This window comes from Ammospiza nelsoni, chromosome 1 (genome assembly GCF_027579445.1).
Source record: "Ammospiza nelsoni isolate bAmmNel1 chromosome 1, bAmmNel1.pri, whole genome shotgun sequence".
Taxonomy (NCBI): Eukaryota; Metazoa; Chordata; class Aves; order Passeriformes; family Passerellidae; genus Ammospiza; species Ammospiza nelsoni.
Window position 1 is genome coordinate 152,376,872 of NC_080633.1, and position 22,366 is coordinate 152,399,237.

The window sequence follows — 22,366 nt, forward strand, 5'->3', positions numbered from 1 at the left end:
GTATTTGTGACATCACTTTGATCTAAATACCTTTTACTTAGAGCTTTTTATTGTATTTTTTAAGGGGATGAATGTGGAATATTTAAAGTTTAGGACGTTTAAAAATTAAAACCAGTTTGGTTTTTTTTTAATATGTTTTTGTGCTTGATTATCTCCACATTTTCAAAATTGCTCAGCTAAGTTAAAAGCAGCAGAATAAGCCTGACTTAAGCAAACCAAGGTTTCGACAGCATTCTGTGTTTGCCTCTTTTCCAAATTCCACAGATTTTGTCTTTAGGAAGCTTTTATGTGCTCATAATGGGGGAAGGTAAACAGAAAAGAAATAATGGAAGAGGTAAAAAATGCATCACTCAGAGCTGAGTGTTAATACGACTTTAAATGAAAAAGGAAAAAAGAGAAAATATTTTTTCCCTCTGTTGTGTAAAACCTCAGAAATTTCACCCATAGTGACAGTTCAAGGATAATATTTTATGTAGCAATAAGTCAAGCTCTTCCCTACTACATCCCATAATTTTCCAGAGCCTTCCTGGGCAGGGGTTTGCAGCCCACATGGGCAATGTTTGGGACTGGAGCTGTTGATGTGGCCGGCAGCAGATGCAGCTCCGCTCGTCCCACTGAGGAAATGTCATGTGGAACCTCCTGCTCTCCCTCAATTCCCACCACATCCTGCACACCCACGGCCAAATGGTCCAGGGTTTGCATTTTTAATTGCAGGGGAGAATTAAAGCAGCACAGCAGCGTTTTCTGTTTGCTTTGCAAGCTGAATTCTTGTATGGCAGAGTGTGACAGTGTTCGCAGGGGTCTCAGGCTGAGGGAAGAGACGAGGATCTGACTCCATGTTTCAGAAGGCTTGATTTATTATTTTATGATATATATTACATTAAAACTATACTAAAAGAATAGAAGAAAAGGTTTCATCAGAAGGCTAGCTAAGAATAGAATAGGAAAGAATGATAACAAAGGTTTGTGGCTCGGCTCTCTGTCTGAGCCAGCTGACTGTGATTGGCCATTAATTACAAACATCCAACATGGGCCAATCACAGATGCACCTGTTGCATTCCACAGCAGCAAATAATCATTGTTTACATTTTGTTCCTGAGCCTCTCAGCTTCTCAGGAGGAAAAATCCTAAGGAAAGGATTTTTCATAAAAGATGTCTACGACAGCAGAGGGCTCAGGATTGTGGATTTCTCGAGTGTAAATCCACAGACAGAATTCCTGAAGTCTGTGCCAGCATCAGGATGCATTGGCTGTCCCACCTTCAGTGTGTCCTGGTGGAGAGGGACCCAGTGGTTGTTGTCTGGCTCAGGAGAGGACAAAACACAGCCTGGTTTGCAGAAACATCACCAAGATCTCAAATTAATTCCCTTTGGATTTTCCGTGGGTCAGCCCTCTGGCACTTTGCTCCAGGGCACATCCATGAGAATAATTCATAATGAACAAGCCTCAGGGAGATGGGAGGGAGGTCCTGGATATTTCTGCTTCTCTTTTTCTGTTGATGGGCTGGTGGGAATTGGTGCAGCAAGCTTTGTGGCTCTGTCAAAAATGTTAAAGAGTTTTTTGGCCAACGTTGACCACACAAAAGTGCCTGGGCAGGAAAGGAGGAACATGCAGGAAAGCTCTCCCTGTTTTCTGCCCTGGACCACTGTGCCAGCATCTCCACCCCACAGACTGCAGCCAGGAGGGTGTCAACATGTGACAAAACCTGCTGAGCTCCTGCATTGCTCTCCATTTGGCACAGGGTGAGGTGGCCAAGAGGCTGGGCTGACTCTCCAGAGTTCCCAGGGGCTGCCTGGTCACTCCAGCTCTCCTCCTTTGGCTGCCAATGCTTTGGCTCCTTTCAGCCCTAAAGGCTCTGTTACTCCTTGCATTCAAGGGGTGGATATCCAGCCAGGGATGGAAGGGGATCCTGTGCTCCCAGCACTGCTATCAGGATGTTTTTCACCAGAAACATCTGGTTTTGGTGGGGCCTTCACAGACCAGAAAATCCAGTTTGATGAGTTTGGTTTCAGTGATCCTTGTGTGCCTTTTCTGGGATATTCCATGGTTCTGTGGTCCCTTCTTTTGCCTCCTTTCCATATTTCCCAATGTGGGGTAGAGCTGGTGAGTCCCACCAAAGTCATGAGAAGAGCAACAGTTCCTCTCAAGCTCAATGATCCCATCAGACATCCCCAGTGCTGCCATCCTGTTGCAATTTCACACTTTGGTACCTTCCAGTTCCTAAAAGACATACAAGGAGGCTGGAGAGGGACTTTGTCCAAGGGTTTGTAGTGATAGGACAAGGAATAAAGGCTTTTAGTTGAAGGAGGATAGATTTAGATTGGATATTGGGAAGAAATTCTTCCTGTGAGGGTGGTGAGGCCCTGGCACAGGTTGCCCAGAGAAGCTGTGGCTGCTCCATCCCTGGAAGTGTGCAAAGCCATCTTGGATAGGGCTTGGATCAACCTGAGATAGTGGAAGGTGTCCCTGCCCATGACAGGGGCATTGGACAAGATGATTTTTGAGGTCTCTTCCAACAGAAACCATTCCATAGTTCTCTGAATTCCTGCTGGAATTGGCTTTCCCAAGAGCCAGAGTTAAACAGAGCTCACTTGCACTGAGTGGTGGCTTCATGAGCCCTGATGCTGAATAATATGGAGCATCTCTGTAATGAGAGATTTACATTTACACTTTTGTGCATTTTAAAACATGGAACAAATATTGCTGTGGGCCCTGCTGGGCAGGGTGTCCAGACAGACTGGAGTGCATTCACACTTAGGCCTCTTTTCCTGCTCAGAAAGGTTTAAAAGCTCTGTGTGGGGAGGCCCTTGGTTTTACCTCTCGTCCAGAGCAAAGGCAGCACTGCACAGCAGCAATTTCAGAGCTGAACTCCAAAACTTGAGGTTTAGCTTGGATATTGGGAAGGAATTCTTCCCTGTGAGGGTGATGAGGCCCTGGCACAGAGTGCCCAGAGAAGCTGTGGCTGTTCCATCCCTGGAAGTGTCCTAGACCAGGTTGGATGGGGTTTGGAGCATCCTGGGACAGTGGAAGGTGTCCCTGCCCATGGCAGGGGGTTGGAATGAGATGATCTTGTCCTTTCAGCCCAGTTTTGCCTTCACTGGGCACTCATGGGTCATTTCAGGTGGGCACTGCAGACTTTCAAGGCCCAATATTTCCATCTTGCAGAAGGAAGCAAAAGTTTTAATCACAGCACATTCCCCCTGGAAGGAGGGGACAAGAGCTGACAAGATAAACCACAAGGGACTTTTAAAAACCACACAGAGCCTTTTAAAGCATCTTCAACCCTACAATTTTTGATCCCAAGAGCAGTGCATGAGCTCCTGTGGTGGAGGTGGACACGAAGTCAAAGCAGGGCTCTGATATTTAAGTGAACATAGAATTTAACACTCAACAGCAGCTTTTTTTTTCTCATCCCATTCACAGTGGTAAAAAATCCCTGACATTCAGCTACAGGACATGGTCATGAGGGCATTTTGGGGACAGCTGCAAGTGTTGAAGGCCTTGCAGAATTAATCTTGGTATTAAAGATTCTCAGGGCAAAGGTGGTGGAAGGGGCATGGTGTGAAATGTGTGATGTGTCTTGAGGCTGGATCTTCAGGATGTGCCAAAGGTGGCCCAACCACACTGGAACAAACTCCATCAGAGTCTTCAGCAGGATTTCACCCTGTTTAGTCCTTATTTTTAATTGTACATGGGATGAAGCTTTTCTCTAACAATGAAAACACAACTGAGCTTCACGACAGGGGTCTGTCCCACCAAGAATTGCCCCATCAAAGGCTTGGCTGTGTCTCCAAACTTAATGCAGAGAGATCAGAGCCTCAGTGGTAAATTTAGGGAGTTTATATGTTTAATATTTACCATATAGCTGGCCAGCCTGCCCTGAGTCATGAGCTGAGGAGGGACAGAGAGGTTCAGATTAAAAATTGAATATGTGCTGCAGAATTTGGATTTGCTGTTGTTCTGTGAGCGGTGATTCCCAGCAGCCATTCACTCAGCCTTTATTACTCAGGACACTCCAACAAGGGGATTTTTCCTTTCTCTTGTCTGAACTGCATTTGAAAGGATATTTTGCTGTTGTTTGGAGCATGCTGGGGCAGGGTGGAGGCTGCACTTCCAGTCTCAGACAAAGTCTGAGGGGTACCAGAGGTCTAAAGGACTGCCACTGATCACCTCCTTAGATTAGGCTGAGTGTCTGAATAATAACTCTGCTTTTAGCTGGTGCTCCAGGGACTGCCTCTGGACCTCTAAATCTTCACAAACAACCTCCTAAAGCTTGAAGTGAATAATTGAGGTTGTGCCACTGGTGCTGGGAGCTCGCATCCTTCCCCACCAGAGAGCTCATCAGAAGTTTGCTGAGAGCACAGCAAATGTCTCAGAGTCCTGGAGTGTCACTGCATCAGGGCTTTTGTGACCCACAGGTATCTCAGCAGCTCCTGGGTTAAGCTCTGGATAAGCACTGGTGGGCCAGCCCTGATTCCTGACTGCAATCTCAGTTTTACAAAATGTTCTGTTGGTGCTGGCTCATTTTACACAGGATTGAGGTGAGAGCTGTGCCTGGACAGTGTAAAAAAGGGCTCAGTGGAAGCCAGCCCTTCCCAGGACCAGGACAAAAGCCACCACCTCCATCTGTGCTGTGACAGAGTCACAAAAAGATCAGATGGTTTCCAAAAAAAAGGGTTTTGTTTTTTTTTGTGCTGAACACAAGAGCTGCTGTCAGTCAAGGAAACACTGCTTAGGAATTGTTAAACCACTCACTTCCTCCCTTCCAGTGATAATTTTATTTTAAAAATCACTGAAGAGATCCCTTGGAAAGTACAAGGGAACCTCTTAGCAAAATGCAAATATTTCTGTGCCTCGTGGGCACAGGGCTGAAAGCATCTCCACCAGGCTGGGCTTTGCTGTCAGTTCTGTCTCTCAGATATCCCCTCACCCTTTCCTCTCCCTTGCTGGCAGCCAGCACCTCTGACAGCCTCAGAAATGCTTTGGAGAAGTGCTGCGGCAGGGAGGGCAGGAGGGATCAGGGCTGGTGCTTGGTGATGTGTGAGCTCACCTAGACAATTCCTGGTGCTCCTGGGGGTGCAGGGGCTGCCAGGGACCCTGCAGGGATGAGAACCCTCTGTGCACCAAGTCCTCATCACTAATTGCAGTGCAGGGCTGTCAGATTTCTTCATCTGAGCCACCAGTTGGAAGAGACACTGAGAAAAAATATCAAAAATCAGGATAGAGCATTGGATGAAAAGGTTTGGACAAGGACTGGGATTTGGGAGCCCTCCTCTTGCATTTTGGGAGACCTTCAGTCATTACAGAGCTCCAGAGCTTCATTTTTACTCCCTCCCTCCTCAGCTGATTATTCATTTTATTATTAAAGTTGCTCAGACAGCTTGTGACAGAGCAACTTGCTATCAGGAAGGAATCAGAATTGATTAAATTAGCACATTACTGGTTTAATTTAGACATAAACAAAATTCAGACCTTGGAGAAAACCAGAATATCCTACTTTTAATTCTCAGCTTGAAATACTTCCATTTTTTTGGGGCTGCCTTTTCAGAAACGTTCCTTGTTTTGGGGTGAAAAAAATTTAACATTTTTTTTGCAACTGAGATTTAATTAAAAAAAAAAAAAAAAGAGGCTGATCAACAAAGCTGAAATGTTTCCAGGAAGACTTTTTGTTTTTTTTCCCCCTGGGAGCATCAGTTTGCTCCTGATGCAGGATGAAAGCATCTTGCTGAGGGCAGGGCAAGTGAATTACTGCAGGATGAGCTGAGTTAAGAGCTTGGAGAAAGTTCCCTCTCCATTGTGGTTTCCTGCTCTTCTCCTGTGCTGAGTGCACGCTCGTTTCCTGCTGAAACAGGATTACTCCATCACACATTTTCTCCAGGGTTCTGCCCTGTTAAAGCATGCAGACTTTCCCAGGGGCTGCTGACACACTCTAAATTCCCATCCTCTCCTGTCCTGGAGCACTTAATTTGTGTGTCCATGCCCTGAATTGCTGGATTCCCTGAAAAAAAAAAAAAAAAGGAATTTCAGCTCCAGTGCTGCTGTGGATGTTCATGACTGTCACAGAGCCTAAGGGGTTTTTTTTGTCCAAGCACCTGCTCAAACAGGGTCACTTGGATGTCACCCAGGGCTGTGCCCAGGTGGCTTTTTTGAATGTCTCCAAGGATGGAGATGTCACAAGTGAAAGGGGGAAAAGCTTTTCCTTCCTGACTTCACAGTCAAACATGAAAAACAGGAACTCAGAGAGTGGTTTGGGTTGGAAGGGACCTTCAAGATCATCTCATTCCAACTCCCTGCCCTGGCAGGGACACCTTCCACTATCCCAGGTTGCTCCAAGCCCCATCCAACCTGGCCTTGGACACGTCCACGACCTCAACCAGGAGGTCTCAAATGAAAGCTCCCTCAGTTTGAGAGGGCACCAGGAAGTTCTGGAGCCCAAATTCCACATCTGCTCGGTGCAGAAGGGAGATGTCCTTCTCAGGTTATGTGGTGTGAGAGAGAAGGAACGAGCTGGTTTCCAGAAGAGGCACCACACACCCCAAATTCAGCTTATTCCATAAGAAATTCCACTCAGGGAATGCTGTGAATTCCCACCTTGCTGCTATGTTGTTGAATTTCCCCATGGAGGCAATCTCAAAGGGAGGGAAGAAATGTCCTGCACCCCTGGAAGACACAGGGATCAGCAAATGAGCAGAGGAAAATTTCCACTCTTTCCACTCTTTCTCCCATGTAAGTAGGACAAGAGCAGCATCATCTTGCCAGCCAAATGCTGCAGCTGCTTCCAGGACCTGGTCTGAAACAGAGCACTCTCCTTCATTTTGCATGAATTCCCCTGCCAAATGTCATCCTGCAGGCAGCTCCCCAGGCAGAGGAGCCTTTATGCAAGTTCAGGAGAGATGGGAAGCAAAATTTGTTTGATTTAAAGTCTGAGAATTTTTATTTTTTTTATTTTTTTGCTGTGGGGTGTCACCTCCTAGGCTGAACTCTGGCAGGCAGAGGGAAGAAGCCAACATGTGCCTGTTGGGGACATTTGCCACTGGGTCACTTTCTCTTCTCTCTTCATTTTCCAGCTGCTGGCTGTCATTAGAGGGAGGACTCCTCTATGCCTTCGTGGGACCGGCGGCTGCTGTCGTTTTGGTATTTAAGCTTGTCTGAAAGATTTCTTTTTTTCTCCTCTCCATCTTATAGCAATTTCCTTGTTCTTTCAACCCAAGAATGCCCCTCTTTATTTCCACTTGTATTTCAAAGAACTTCTCCTTCAGGAATAACAAACAAAGCCAACAATTTGGGACGGGGTTGATTCTGACATGTAATGTGTCTCAGCTCTCAGCCCCTAACATCTGATTAATGCTTTACCTTGGTTTTGTGTGTCTGGATGGAAATGCAGGATGATGGTGGAAAACTCTGACATTGTCTCCTTCAGAAAATGCTGTTCCTGATGGTTTTCACACCAGGCTGTGCCCTCACACCCAGCTTTTATTCCTGGTCCATCCCAAGCCAGTGCATGTCAGCAGATTTCCTTGTTTGAAATTGAAGTTAAAATCTTCAAATCAGTGCTGTGGGGATCCCTTCTGACCCTAAAAATGTCATGTTTGCTTTGAATTCAAAGAGATGGCAGGGTTAAAATGGGAATTCCTAAACTCCAGCTCCTGCATGGGGAGTTCATTCTTCTGTCCAGCACAGCCCCAACACCAACCTTGGCCAGTTATAATTTGAGTTTAAGGTGTCACTGAAGGTGATGTTCCTTCCCTGCTGCTGAGGCCTCACTGCCCATGAGAAACCTCAGGGCTGAAAGAATCTGAGAACTGCTGCAGCTCCAGGAAACCCTTCCTGCAGCAATTCCTGATGGGTTTAAAGCCACGTTTGAGCCCCCACATCTTTCTGCAGTTTCTCTCCAGCCCATGTTTTATCCAGTGGAGGAGCTTTATGCCCTCTGAGGCTCTGGAAGAGCCCCACAGGAATGGGATTGTTGACACTCCCAATTCCTTTTTCAGTTCAGGCTTTTGTTCCGTGCAGTGTCTGGGGGATGAAATGCCCCGCAGCAGCAGCAGCAGGAGCTTACAGGAGAATAACTCCACAAAAGCTTGGGCTGCCTCTGTTCTCAGCGCTGTCACTGCACATCAAACCACCTCGGTGCCATTGTTTCATCGGGGTGACAAAGAGAACAGCCAGCAGTGGCCCCTCCTCTGCGAGAAATCAAAACTGGTATGAGCTGAGGTCTTTCATGTGGGGTTGTGACCCAGAGATTCAGAGGGAGGAAGCTTTGGTAGTGCCCAGAGTCGCTCTGCTGCCTCAAAGCACGTTGCTTTTGTTGTGCCAACAACAAGGGAGGTGATCTTTCCCTTTTTCCTCTTTTAAAGTGAGAGGAAAACACAGGAGCCTGCTTCCATTTGGCAGCTCAGATTTGCCTCACCACCAAGCAGAGGAAATGAGATGTCCTCACAGAGGGATCAGCACATGCAAATGGTGGTTCCTGCAGCTGATATTTGGTGGTGAATCATCTCTGGGGGTGTCTGGCCCTGATCAGCACCAAGAGAGAGGCCACACGCCTCCATTTAGAGTCCCTGACTCATTCCTGGCCAAAGTGACAAATGGATATTGCCCTGGTAGAGCCACCAAAGAGCTTGGGGAAGGAGAAGGAGAAGCATGGAAAGCCTTTTTATAAATGGGAACCTGCAAACAGATGAGCTCAAAGAGTTGATAAAGCTCTGAAGGTGGCTGGCCTGCAGCTTCAGCAATGTTCATAACTCACAGTCAGGCCACTGACACTGAACAGCTGCAGCTTTGAAGGATAAAGATTTGACCTTTATTCTTAAAAATCCTGATCTGCCTTAAACACAGAGCTGTTGTAAACAGTTTTGCCTGCCCAGCTGATGTGGAGCAGCCTGGTGGGTTGTGTGCAGGCTGAAGGCAGGGGGAGGCTCATGGAATGAAGTGAGGACAGGGTCAGCAGTGGTCAGGTCATGGTTATCTCCAGCAATTTCAGACTTGAGGCTTTGCTTTTGGAAGTTGTCTCAAAGATAAAGAAGTAAAGCTACTCTGCATGTTATTGGAAGAATATCCATGTGGTATCCCTGACTTAGGAAAGAAGTGGAGCCAGGATCAGAGCAGGGATTGATCGTGGTGATCAATGTACTGGATTGATTAATTGATTGATTAATTAAAACCAGTGCAGAACTGCTCTTTGTTGTCTCCCCTGCTCCTTAGGAGTGAGGATGCAGACTTTGGCCACCCCTAGGATAGATCCAGCCACATTTCCACCCCACCTTTCCTCCTGCCTGGCTGCACCTCAAGGAAAAACCTTTTTGGATCCTCCACAGTGAAGGATCAGTGATTTCAAAGTGTTCACCCTCTCTTTTCATGCTCATAACCAGGCTTTGATTTCCTGCTGATCCTTGGCTGTGGCCCTGTGCCTGACTTGCCAGTGTTGTTTCTCTGAATCGATACCATGGTGAACTCTAGAAATGGTCTCAGCTGTCCACTGACCCAGCAGCTGATGCACACAAAAAATTAACTGCAATTTCTGAGATTTTCTGTGAATTCGTAGCTGTGGGCTCCATATCAGTCATCTGGTGAAACCAGCAGAAAGATTGATCATTGTTTTGAGGGTGATTTAGGAAATTAGGCAGAGGTTTGGTTCCTGCTTTTGGGTCAGGTGACTCTTTGGATTTCTTAAAATCACAAACACGCAAAGTCACATGAATTTATCTCTGAATTTGGCCTTAAAACATTTCCCTGCAAGCTCCACATGCAAAACAGCACTGACCACATGTTTCTGCCACCAGCAGCCGTTCCACTGACAGCAAAGGCAGGAGAATGTCTCCTTTTCCACCATCATGACCTCCTCCATGCAGGGGTGGGGCAGGTGTGTCACTAACGTGTTGGGGATGGGGTTTGTACAGCAGATGCAGCTGGCAGCAGTGGATGCAGCTGGAAAGGCACAGGGAGGAGTTTGGGGTCACTCTGCAGGATCTCAGCTCTGACCAGCCTGTGTTCCACTGTGGATTTTTGTTTCTGGTGGATGCTGATACACCCTGCTCTCACCCTGAGGAAAATGGACTGCATGGAATTGTATCACTGATTTTTTGGGGAATTCTCTGTGCTGTGCCATCTGCAGTATCTCCCAAGACACCCCACCAGAGCAGATAATGTCTCTACTTGCCCCAGCAGCCCTCCACCTCTTAATTTGAGAACAGCAGTGGTGTTTCACTGAAAAGATCTGTGACACATTGTCTGCATTCTCTTAATGCTGCTTCTGACTCCAGAAGGTGGTTTGGGAAGCAGCCAGTGTCAGCCCACTGCTCTTCTCTGTACTGGCCATTCTCTATTTGGATTAGCCCAAAAAATTGTTGTTGTGCTTGGAGTTTGGCTTGCTGGACCTCAGGCAGTGTTGGGGTTCAAGCAGCCCTGCATCAATCTGAGAAATTCCCAATTTCTCCTGCTTCATGGAGACCTGGTTGAGGGTTGGACTTGATGATCTAGGGGTTTTTTTCCAATTTTAATGATTCTCCAGCCTCCCTGACCTGCTGCCAGCTGCATTCTGCTGTCCTGAGCTCACTGATGCACGGCCAGGGGAGGTGGGACGGGGGGACAACAGGGGACACGAGGCGTGGTGGCCTGCAGAGGTGTGACCTGGCTTTGGGAGAAACCCTTCTGTGTTACCGAGCTTGACCTGACCCGCTTGAGAACAAAACTTGTGTGTTGTTTCTCTTTTGACAGGTGAACATGGTTATTGGCATTCTGGTTTTTAACAAACTTGTATCCAAAGATGGAATAACAGATAAGAAACTGAAGGAACGGGCAGGGTATGCCTTATCAATACATCTAAGTAAAGAGTGAAAATAAAAACCAAAAATACCCAAGGTTGTGATCAATAACCAGACAAGGGGTGAAAAAAGAGATTGGGGATGCAAACAAAAAAAAAAAAGGCAAAACCAGATTTAAACAAAATGAAAGAAAAAAACATACTTGATTTAATATCTTTGCACTGTCATTCAGTGCAGCAGGACACAAAAAAGAAGCAGCCTTGTGTCGCTGTGGAGGAAGGATAAAAGTTCATCTCTTTGTTGAAATGGCTTCAGCCAAGGCTGGCACATCCTCCCAGAAATGAGGTAGAGCAAAGTGGCTCTTGTCAGTAACTCCTGGAGACAGCAGAGAGAGACCCAGCACTGCTGGGTGGGCACATGGCAAGAGCTGGGGGACCGAGGGGTTGTGTCTGAGGGCTGGTAGGTGTCTGAGGTACAGCAGTGGTGTGTGGTGGAAGGAAATGGGTTCTGGAGGTTTGGCAGAAAGCAGAGCAGCAGATGGAGAGGTAAGTTAGGAACCTCTGCTGCCTCTTGAGGTTCTTTATCTTCTCCACAGCCTCCATTCCTGAATCCAGAGGGTTTGTGCTACCTGTTTTCCTTTGGAGTATAAATCCAAGAGTTGACTCCACATTTCTCCCTATGTGGAGTCTCCCTCCCTGGTGTCTCCCAGGGCTTTGCCCAGGGCAGCAGTTCCCGGGCAGGGCTCTCTCTTGGGTTACTCCCAAACTTTTGGCAGTGGCTATTTTGCCACTGCCAACACCCCCAGCAGGATGAGAGCCCCTCTCCTCTCCATTTCCAGGAGCAAACCTGCAGTCTGCTCTGATTTAATCCCTGAGCAAGGTTCAGAAATGGCAGGCTGACACTCTGAGTCTCCTCAGATGCCCAGCTCGGATGTGTGTTCCTTTCCCCTGCCCTTTTGGCTTTTTGTGGCAGTCAGAGAAGCTCTGCTGGGAAAGTCAAGGATGTCTGCTCCCAATTGTCCATTGCAGGAATTTGATTTGTCACTGTGGGTAACAGCTGTGTTCTGGAAGGAAGAAATTGTTCACAAAGGAATGAGGAGAGCAAAAGCTGTTGTGGTTCCTCTGCGTGGAGGCAGAGTTTGAAACCTTTGGAGGCTGGTGGAGAAAGTGCAGGATCCATGGATATATCCTGTCTGTCAAAGTGGAGGGAGAAAGGAGCTCCACTGAGCCTCAGAGGGCAGGGGTAGATAATATGGATGAAGTTCAATATTCCTGACACTGCTCTATGGAGTAGTTGAGGTAAAAGTGTTTTTTAATTGAGCGGTGGAGGCAAAACCAAGGGTAGAGGCAAATTCTTATCCAGCACCTCAAATCCTGTGTTCAGTTTTGAGCCCCTCACTCCAGGAAAGACCCTGAGGGGCTGGAGCATGTCCAGGGAAGGGAACAGAGCTGGGGAAGGGTCTGGAGCACCAGGAGCAGCTGAGGAGGCTCAGCCTGGAGAAAAGGAAGCTCAGGTGAGACCTCATCACAGCTCCCTGAAATAGGGAATGTTGTGGTGAGGTGAGGGCTGGAATCTACTCCCAGGTAACAAGTGACAGGACAAGAGAAATGGCCTCAAGCTGCACCAGGGAAGGTCCAGGTTGGATATTTGGAAAAATTTAATCCCTGAAAGGATGACCAGGCTTCGGAACAGGCTCCCTGGGGAAGTGGTGGAGTCACTATCCCTGGAAATCCTCCTGAAACAAGTGGACCTGGAACTTTGTGATAGAATTTAGTGACCATGGAGGAGTTTAGTCAAAGGTTGGACTCGATCTTGGAGGTCTTTTCCAACCTTAAGGATTTTGGGAAAACCACAGGGACCTGTTTAGGCTCATGGTTTATCAGCAGTGTTGACACAACCAAGCCTCGGGATTCCTGGGTGCAGCAAAGGGGAATTTCAGTGCCTGAGCAGTGCCATGGCCGTAAAACAAGAGGAGATTTGGGTGATCAGAGGTACCAGCTGCTACTGGGTGGAAAAATAAGTGAAGAAGTGACCTTGGTGCATTGCTTGGAGCAGCTGCTAGCAAGCAAGTGCTTCATTCTGGATGATGCCTTCTTGACAAAGAGAGAACTCAAAAACACCAAACACCCAGGCTGCAAGGCAGGGTCTGGAGCAGGGTAATTGCACTTGAAAGTCAGCACTGCAATAAATGGTTTATTGGATTAGCAAAGCAGCAAGTTGCGGCCTCTCAGTCCCTCCCTCTCTAATCCAAACTGCACAGAGTGACCTTATTTAATACACAGCAGCTGGTTATTGATCACACTCAGAGTTGGGCTTTAAAAACAAAACCTGCGAGGCAACAAAACAAACAAAAAAAAACAAAACCAAAAAAGTCATTTTTTCTGATGTTCTTTGTTTTTTTCTTTCTTTTCTCTTTTTCCCCCTCTTCTTTTGTGTCCGTGTGTGTGTGTGCAGCACTTTTAAGCCTTATCTGTGCTCAATGGTTTTGTTCTCCCTCCCCAAGTGCCCCTGCTGAGAGTGTGGGAGCACTTTTGTGAGCCCTGGTGCCCCTTTCCCTTTAGTTCTCTGCTTCTGGCCTGGGCTTGGGAACCGTGTTGGAAGGTAGATCTGAAGAAAATCAGAATTGAGTAATGGCCTTGGAGATGTTTGGACCTGAGGAGATGGTCTAAAGAAACGTTGTGTTTCCTTTAGCAGAGGCAAGAAGTATGGTTCAGTGTTGCAAAAACAAATTTTAAAAAGGGTGGGAAAATAAACCAAACCTAAAAATAGGGAAAAAAAGATCTGTTGGGTGTTAAGAGGAGCCCAGCATGCCCAGCACAGATTGGTTGTCACAAATTCATCAGCACCAACAGTTCTCATGAAATAACACCTGAGACACAAGAATTCTGTCCTGTACTTAGCAGTGGAAATAGCTGTGATTATTGTTGTCACATCTGTCAGAAAATGCAGATTTTCTAGTGGCAGTGATTTTATAGGTGGATCACAAAACCAGGCTGTAGAGAAAGGGGGTGTGAATACCTGGAGAGATGGAGAAAAGCCAAAACCTGTCTGGAAATGGAGAAAACCATCCCAGAGAACAGTCTACTGTTGGCCAACTCCACCACCAGTGTTTGAGCTCTCTTGAAGGGATTACTACCAAAAAAATGAATGTTTTAATGTCAGGAGCCTTTAAAATGAGTTTCAAATGTATTCAGCCATCATTTATTCCACATTTGTGTGCTCACACAGGCAGGGAGGAGGATTGAGACCATCAGGGATATTCACCAGGGCTAATTTTAGCTGGGTTTAATCTCTCTGGGCTTCCTCTGCCACTCCTGAGGAGAGACAGGAGCCTTGTCCCCCCCCTTAGAGGACCTTTTCTTTTGCCTCTGTTGATCACAGAAACCGCCCAAGAAGAGTTTGCCCCAAAACCTTGTGTGAAATAATCTCTGTGCAGGTGTCCTGATGGGGTGGAACAGAGCTCAGTTGTCAGAAACACAGAGGGGAAAGGTGATAAATCCACTGAGACAGGAAGGGATTGGGATTGCCCTTCCTCTGGGAATGGTTCCTGTTGGAGCTCCTGCTCTTTGGGCTATGGATGGTGGAAAGCACTGCTCAATAAAAAGGTAGCAAAGTCCAGGCTCCAGTGAACACACCAGATGAGCCCATGAGCTGTTTGTGGATGTTTAGGAAGCAGAAAAAGCTAAATTAAATGAAGGCATTATTCACTGTGATTATTTAATTAGCTTCCCTTTCACATGCACAGGCGCCAATCTAAACCTGCTACGGAAATTCAATATATTAGCAACCTCATGCCCCCAACCAGAAGGAATTTGGAGATAAATGTGCCCACATCAGTGCCCACTGCTTGCAACTTTCTGCATAAACACACCCAACAGCAGCTACAATTGTGTGTTTACAGTGGTCTTCTGGCCAGTTCTCTGTGATTCAATGTCATTCATGTTTTTTCTGGTACAGTTTCCCATCAAATTCCTCAAGTCAATCTACTTTTTTTTTCTTTTTGCTGCCTATCTCTGCCTCTCTCTGTCTCTCTGCTTATCTGTTCTTTGTGGCTTATAGATTTGGGGATAAGCTGTTGTATTTTCTTTTTATTTTTTAAGGGTCTTGCACCTAATGCCTCTCCAGACCCACTTTATCTTTGGTTCAGCCATTTTCCTCACAGGATTTACACCATCCTTCCTGGAAGATATTTATCTGTGGACACAGGAGCTAATTTCCTCTGTGTCTGAAAGCTTCTGTGGGATGCCTTAGTCATTATTCTGGATGGGAATGATGATTTATGTCAGTGTAATTAATGAAAAGACCAATCAATAGCCACTTGAAAGGGGGCCACTGGGCCCACTGCTGCTGCTGTGTTGGTGCTCATCAGGATGTCTTTTTTGCAGTGAGACTGAACAGAGAGCCACCAAAGCTAAGAAATGCTCTGTGGAGCCCCCTGATCTCTCTCCCAGGCAGGGCAGGGCTGTAAAACCCCTCCTGGTTGGGGCAAACCTCCCTCAGCAGCGTCCTCATCACACACCCGGGGATGACAGACCCTGTGCTGTCCTCTGGCAGTGATTTCGTGTCTTCTCTGATGCCAGACACAGCAGGAAGGGCTGGGGGATGTTTTGCAGACTCCTTCCCGTTTTCCAAGCCAGATCTGACGTGGATGTGGATCTGTGCAGGCCAGGGAGAGCACACAACCAGTAAATTCTGGGAAGAAGCGGGGCCAGTGCCAAGTTAATGTGGCTTCTGGGCTCCTCAAGAGGAGCTGAATGGGGGGTGGTTCCCACACATCAGCTGCTAAAAAACCCAAAGGTTTTTGTGCTGTAGCAGATCCCCTCATACCAGCAGCCCTCAGTGGTTGGTCCCATCCAAAAAAAAAAAAAAAAAAAAAGTGGGAGCAGCAGGTGGGAATAATTCTCAGGGTTCATCCCAAAGATGTTTTTGGCTCCAGAACAGGGGATGTCTCAGAAGCAATCAGCCAGTTGGATTCCTTTCAGGGCAGGTTAGGGGGCTAAGGAAACATCCAAGCTCAGGATTAACTTCAGGGCATAAAAGAGTTCCATCCTGCCTCAGGAAGGGAACCAAAAAACCAAAAAGTGGCCTCTGACCAAAAATCAAAGAGTGGCCTCTGTCCTGGTCTCACCAACTCCCAGTCAGAGAAAAGAAGTGATTTATCCCTTGCATTGCTTTAGGACAGCAGATAAGCAGGCACAGCCCCCACAGCCCTACTTCTTGCCTTCTACTGCACAACCCTGCCACCTTTTTTGTTTTGGAGCAAAAAGGCCAGGAGGGAAAAGAGTAATTTCTCCAAAAAAAAACCCCAAAAAAACAAACAAAAAGAAGGAGATGGAGACTGGGAGAGCAGTACTGGTTTCTCTTCCCTGGGTGCCAAAGAGACACCCTGAATCTGGCAAGACTTTCACCAACACAGTTCCACCCTCTCCAGCAGCACCAACAAATCTGAGTTGTCCATTTCCCCCCGTTCCCCGTATCTGGAGTGGTACAGATGAGAGAGTTTTAATTTCTGCCTGTCTTTCATTTCTCTTCCTGAACTGGGTATGGTTGGTTGGCTCCCTTCTCTCCTTCCTTTCTTTTTTGGCTTCTCTTTCCCTTTCCTTTCGACGTTTGTGCTCATGAGCGAAGTGTTTTGTTTTGTTTCAGTCTTTTGGTTTTAATTGCAGTCAGATGGCAGTGCCCCTTTACGGCATGACGCTCAAATGTTCCAAGTGTGGAGTAGTTTCTTCTGCTGAAGTTTCGGCCACAGCCACCAGTAACGCCATGTTAGTTCCTCTAATTTCAACTTCTTTTCTTTCTTTCTTTCTTTCTTACCACTTTCTTTTTTTTTTTCCTTGTTTTTTTTTTTACTTTTCATTTTGATTTTCGCTTTTCAGTTCCTTTTTTTATTTCCCTCTTCCATTTCCCTGCACTCACCAGCCCATGTTTGTTTTCTCTCCCCATGTCCCTGCCCACCTCCCTGACATCCCCCAGCTCTCCCCAGCCTCATTCTGTGGGCCATGAGTAGAGCAGGGCTCCTGCTACACCCCTGGAGCTGATGGGCTGGATCCTGAAAAGTGCTTTTTTTGACATGCCTAGATTTAAGATTTAAGCATGTGACCAGCCCATGGAAGACAAAGGGACTCTGCATTTGTTGCAAGCCATGTTTAATTTGTTTAATGCTGCATTCTTGGAGTTCCAGACTTCAAACTGTACTGATTCCCAGTAATTCTGGTGGTAGACAGGGACTCCAAAATCCAGCTTTGTCAGCCACTTGAGCACCTGCTTGAGTGTTTTCCTCCAGAGGCTGCAGAGCACTGAGTGTGGTTTAAGTGTGAGTTGGTGAATCACTTCTAAGTGGGTTTTTTTCTCCTCTTATGAAATGCTGAAGTTAAGTTTAATACCTCGTAGGCCTGCAGGTCTGATTTGATAAGTGTTGACTGCCTCTTTTGGACCCCTGAAAGCACTTGGAATTAATTCTCAAAATCTTAAAGTGTTTCATAGCTCTGAGTTACAAAAGTCAAATGCTGTTAAATCTCTTCTTAGATGACGCTGGAGTTAACTTAAAAAAAAAGAAAAAAATAATTCCAGAGCTTTGTTCTGCCGGAGAAATTGCTATTTATGTGGTTGGCTTTTTTCACAAAGGTTAAGGTTGGAGGAAGAGTGATGAGGGAAGGTTTGTCTTTCTTCCTTCCCTTTTGGAAATTTTATTATCTGTATCACATCCAAGTGATGCTACACTTTGGTTTTGATGTCTAAATTAGTACATGCAAAACGTGTGAGGGAAACAGTCTCAGATCATTTGCAGTTTGAAAATTCCTACCTTTAATTAATCTAAACTAAAAGAGGCAGCCTATTGTCAGATATCAAAATGTAAAAAGATAAAAGAAAATCAGATCAAGAGCACCTGGAAGGTGTCCCTGCTCATGGCAGGGGGTTGGAATGAGATGTTCTTTAAGGCCTCTTCTAACCCAAACCGTTTTATGGTTCTGTGGTTTTCTTGGTGAAACGAAGAACTGAACAAAATTTGATTTATTTTTCACTGCTAAGGTTGTTTACTCACCTTTTGCAGCAGTGCCCAGCTGAGATGGTGAGATGGAATCAGTCCAGACATGTGTATCACAAGTCTGGAATGAGCAGCTCGCTCTGCTTTTTGGATTCCTGTAACTGCAGAGCAATGTTAAACCAGCAGTAGGTTTACTATTAATAAATTAGACTCTTAAATAAGAGAGGCTTTCTGTTCATAGTAAATTAATTTTAAAAGTTAAACAGTCTCAAGTCCTTCTCCAATAGTGTCTGACACTGGTCTGCGATAAATCACAAATTCTGATTCATCTCCAAATCAGGAGAAAAAAGGGATGTGAAAGCCAGATCTCCTATTCATTCCTGCTTCTCTAATTTAAGTGGATTGACAGAAATTGGAGGGCTCTTGTAAGAGGATTTTTTTTTCTGTTTTGTTTCCCAACAGATTGGGTACCTCAGATGACAATGTCCAGTATCAATTTTGTTATTTGTCCTCAAGTGTCCCATGCTCTTATCCTTGCAAAGAGAGCACTGAGGAATACACAAACAAGTTCACTAATTTCCCCTTGTGACCCACTTCCCCCTTCAGCTGAACTGTTCCTGGTTTTCCTCCTCCAAATTTCTTGTAAATGAGGTTGCCAAAAAGGCAAAACTCTGATTATTCTTCATGCCACTGCCACCCTTCTGCTAGGCTCTCTCCTCCCAGACCTTGCAGCAGCTTTGTCATTCAGTTTTGGAGTCTTTAAATGTGGATTTAATGCCATGAGGATTCCTGGCTCCTCCCTGACCTGCAATGAGCCATAATTTTTTAGTTCAGAGCACATCAAGGGTGTTCCTGCCTTGTTCCTGCTGGGGTTGCTCATGCCCTCCTCAGCTTCCTTCCCACAGATTCCAGAGGTTTATTTCTGAGATAGCATGGAGTGAGAAATAGATCCTTTAGACTGTTTTTCTTGGATTTTGGAAATATCTGTGGAGAGATCTGTGGTCGGAGAAGGGGATGTGTAAAAGAGGGAAAACAGAGGGAACTGATGGCACAGAAGAGTGGCAGAAGTGGAAAAATAAGTACTGGAAATTGTGTGATTTCTTGACCTGGGGAATGATAAATGGAAATCTTTGGATGTCTGTGACTTGTTAGGGGTTAGCTGGACTTGACAGGTGTGGGTTAAATAAATCCTTCCCTTTAGGCTGTGCTGAAGAAGATTTTGGGCAGGTTTTGCCATTGGAAGATCTCGGTTCCCACATTTCCTCCCATTTATTGCTGCCTGTATGGCATCCTCAGCCAGTGAAATGTTGCCTTGTAATTAATTTGTCTTTCCTACCTGTGAAAATTATTTTATCTGAGATGGAAAACGTGTCTCAGGGGCTTGGCTTTTTTTGGTGCTGGCTGTGAACGAGGGAATCCACTGCAGATAGCAGGGAGTGCTGAGGGAGGGATGGATGGATGGATGGATGGATGGATGGATGGATGGATGGATGGATGGATGGATGAATGGATGGATGCATGGATGGATGGAAGTTGATGCCCATCCCTGAAAGTGTCAAGGCCAGGCTGGTAGAGCTCTGAGCATCTGGTCTAGTGAAGGTATTCTGCCCATAGCAAGGGGTTGAAACTAAATGATCTTAGGTCTCTTCCTCATCCTATGAATGGTATGTCCTGCCCATAGCAAGGGTTGAACTCTATGATCTTAGGACCTCTCTCTCAGGATCTGACCAGTGGGGAGAGACTGGCCCAAGACTATAACCCTGGCACAGTGGGGTTTTTCCAGGCACCCACACCAAGAGCCAAGGTCAGGGGGTTCCTCATGACCCTTATCATCATCATTCCTCCTAAATGCTTAGGATTCACATGTCAAATCTCCCATGTAAGGGTTTTGCCCTTTTTCTTGGCTCAATATCCTTTTAGGAAGTCTTGGATGTCAAATTTTCTGCCTGTATTGTAATTCCAGGATTAATGTGAGTCAGTGCTTCCATGCATGGCTGGTCTAGGAACGAGTCTGTTCCTCAGGAGAGTGTTGTCCTCATGGTTCAAGGAATTTGAAATCCTATTCTTACTTGGGGATAATACCTGGGTCCTGCAAGTCCTTATTGGACTCTCAGAGAACACCTTCCTTAATTAAAGGTGAATAATGAAGCAGTCTGGTCACAGCTGCCTCATCACCTGCCTGTCTCATGTGTCATAAAATCATCACAGAATAATTTGGTTTGGGAGGGACCCTAAAGTTCATCTCATTCCAGACCCCCACGATGAACACTTTCCACTAGACCAGGCTGCTCAGGGCAGTTTAGAGGCATTTGATTTCCTGTTCCCCTAATTTTATTATTTATATTGTGGCTACTGGGAATCATCTTTTAGGGGAGAATAGAAATCACAGCAGGTGTTTCCTTTTTTGCCTGTGATGGGAAGAGCGAGCAGAGTTTCCTCTCTTTTTTGGTTACAGGTTTCCTATCTTGGTTATATGGGCATTGAGTTCCAGGGATTGCTCTGAAAGTGTCCCTAAAGTCAGGACAACACTCTTGCTTTTGGGAGAAACAGTTTTAAAGTGTTTAAAAAGTGTTTAAAGCCAGGTTGGATGGAGCTGTGAGCAGCCTGGTCTAGTGGAAAATGTGCCTGCTCATGGCAGTGGGGTGGAGTTAGATGATTTTTAAGGTCCCTTCCAGCCCAAACCATTCCATGATTCTGTAATTCTGTGAATACAAGTCAGAGGAGCAGAGAAGCACGAGAGAATAAATAAAGCACATCCCTGTACTGTGATTTTCCTGCAGCAGAACTGCTGGTGCGTAAGGAGCCATCCATTATTTGTTGAGTCCACCAACCAATTCCCTTTTCAGAGCTCCTCTCCAGGAGCTGCTTTTGAATTATAAAGTGATTTTTTTCCTTCTGCTGCTTCTTTAAGTTGCTGCTGCTCTGTCAAGGTTGAGTAATGAAAATAATTGATCACTTTGCCCTTTGTAATGGCCCTTTACATCTTTATTGGCATGTCCTGTGTGTCCCCCTGCACTTGCCTTTTCTCAGGGTGCAGGACTCTTCATCTTTCTTCATGTAGATCTTTATCTCCAAACCCATTCTTTTTGCTCTTTCCATTGCTTTCCTCTAAGTGCAATCCATTTATTCTGCTTCTTTTGCAAAGACAACAACTCTCCATGCTTCCAGCTACAAAAAGGACAAAGCCACAGATAGATTTTGTCATTTTGGCCAAATCCTTGCTGCCAAGGCAGGGTCTGGTGTGTGCTTTCATAAAGCATGTGTTTCCCATGGTAGATCCTATGTTTTAGAGCACATTAGGAGTGGTTGAGGGAGCTGGGATGGGAAGACCTTATCACTCCTTGAAGGGAGATTGGAGCGAGGTTGGGGTTGGTCTCTTCTCCTATCAAGAGACAGAATTAAAGGAAATGGCCTCAGGTTGCACTAGGAGAGATTCAGGTTGGATATTGGGGAAAATTTCTCTGAAAGGATGATCAAGCATTGTCACAGGCTGTCCAGGAGATGGTGGAGTACTCATCCCAGAAGGATTTAAAAGCTGTGTAAATGTGGCACTTGGGGACATGGTTTAGTGCTGGGTTTTGCAGTGCTGGGAAAAGATTTGGACTTGATCTTAGAGGTCTTTTCCAACCTCAGATGGGATGCTGCTGTCACTTGTCCTGAGGGCTGTCATAAAATGGGATAAATAAGAGGATCTGCCAGCTAATTCCTTTGTCCCAAGCAATAAAAGTAATGGATTTATTGATCATGGCTAATCCATGAAAAGCCGTTAGGTGGCCACAATGTCTTTGTATAACAATTGATCATTTCATATCACATCTCGTGATAAGCACCCTAATGTGATATTTCTTAAATCCTATAAATAATTCTGGGGTCTTTTAAGGATTCACCGTGCCTCCTGAAAAAAGGGACAGGTGGGAAGGTGGTTGAAGTGTGAGTCCTGCTATGAATTCAGCTCACAGCAAGTAGAATTAAGGGCAGTCTCACAGAAAACCCACTTGTCTTCCTGTGAGTTTTCACCTGAAATTTCAGCCTGTACCAGATTTCTTTAATGGAGCTTTTAATTTGGAGTTTAATATTTCAAAAATCTAACTAGAGCCCTGCAAGTGAAATTAGAGTGAGATCCATTTCCTGTGACCTGTTGCCACCTGCTGCCTGAGAATAAAGGTGATGCATTTAAGTAGCAAGCAGAATTTCCATCAATTTTGTCAGGGATGAATGCTGCTGAGAAGGCACCAGGAAGGTGAATCACAAAGAGAGCAGAACTCTGAGCTGATGTAAGTCAGCACAACTTGGGAAAATCCTGATTTGATCCAGCTGATTATGTGGCCATCAACCGAGCTGGAAGGGCAGATGTTGTTTTCATCGTCTGGTAGGAAGGGCAGAGCAAATTGACTCAAACAATTCATTCTTAAAGCAAATTTTGAAACTGGTGGATTCCAGTCTGACCATTTGCTGAAGAGAAACATAATTTACATATAATTTACTTTCTCAGCAGCATCCCTTGCAGCCCCAGATCCACATCTAAGTCTTGGATCCAGATCCAGATCATTATTTTTATGAGCCTGCAGTTCTTTTCAGGAATGGCAAACCCACCCAGATTCAGTGATTTGGTTGAGACC

The 22,366-nt window shown here is 45.8% G+C and overlaps 1 protein-coding gene across 1 annotated transcript in view; it reads left to right on the forward strand.

Annotated features, from left to right (window-relative positions):
• The window catches only part of ADGRB1 (adhesion G protein-coupled receptor B1), a 208,388-nt gene that overhangs the window by 156,853 nt on the left and 29,169 nt on the right, over window positions 1–22,366 (forward strand). The window contains 2 exon segments of the mRNA XM_059471546.1: window positions 7,067–7,133; window positions 10,716–10,801. Coding sequence (XP_059327529.1) covers window positions 7,067–7,133; window positions 10,716–10,801 — 153 coding nt within the window.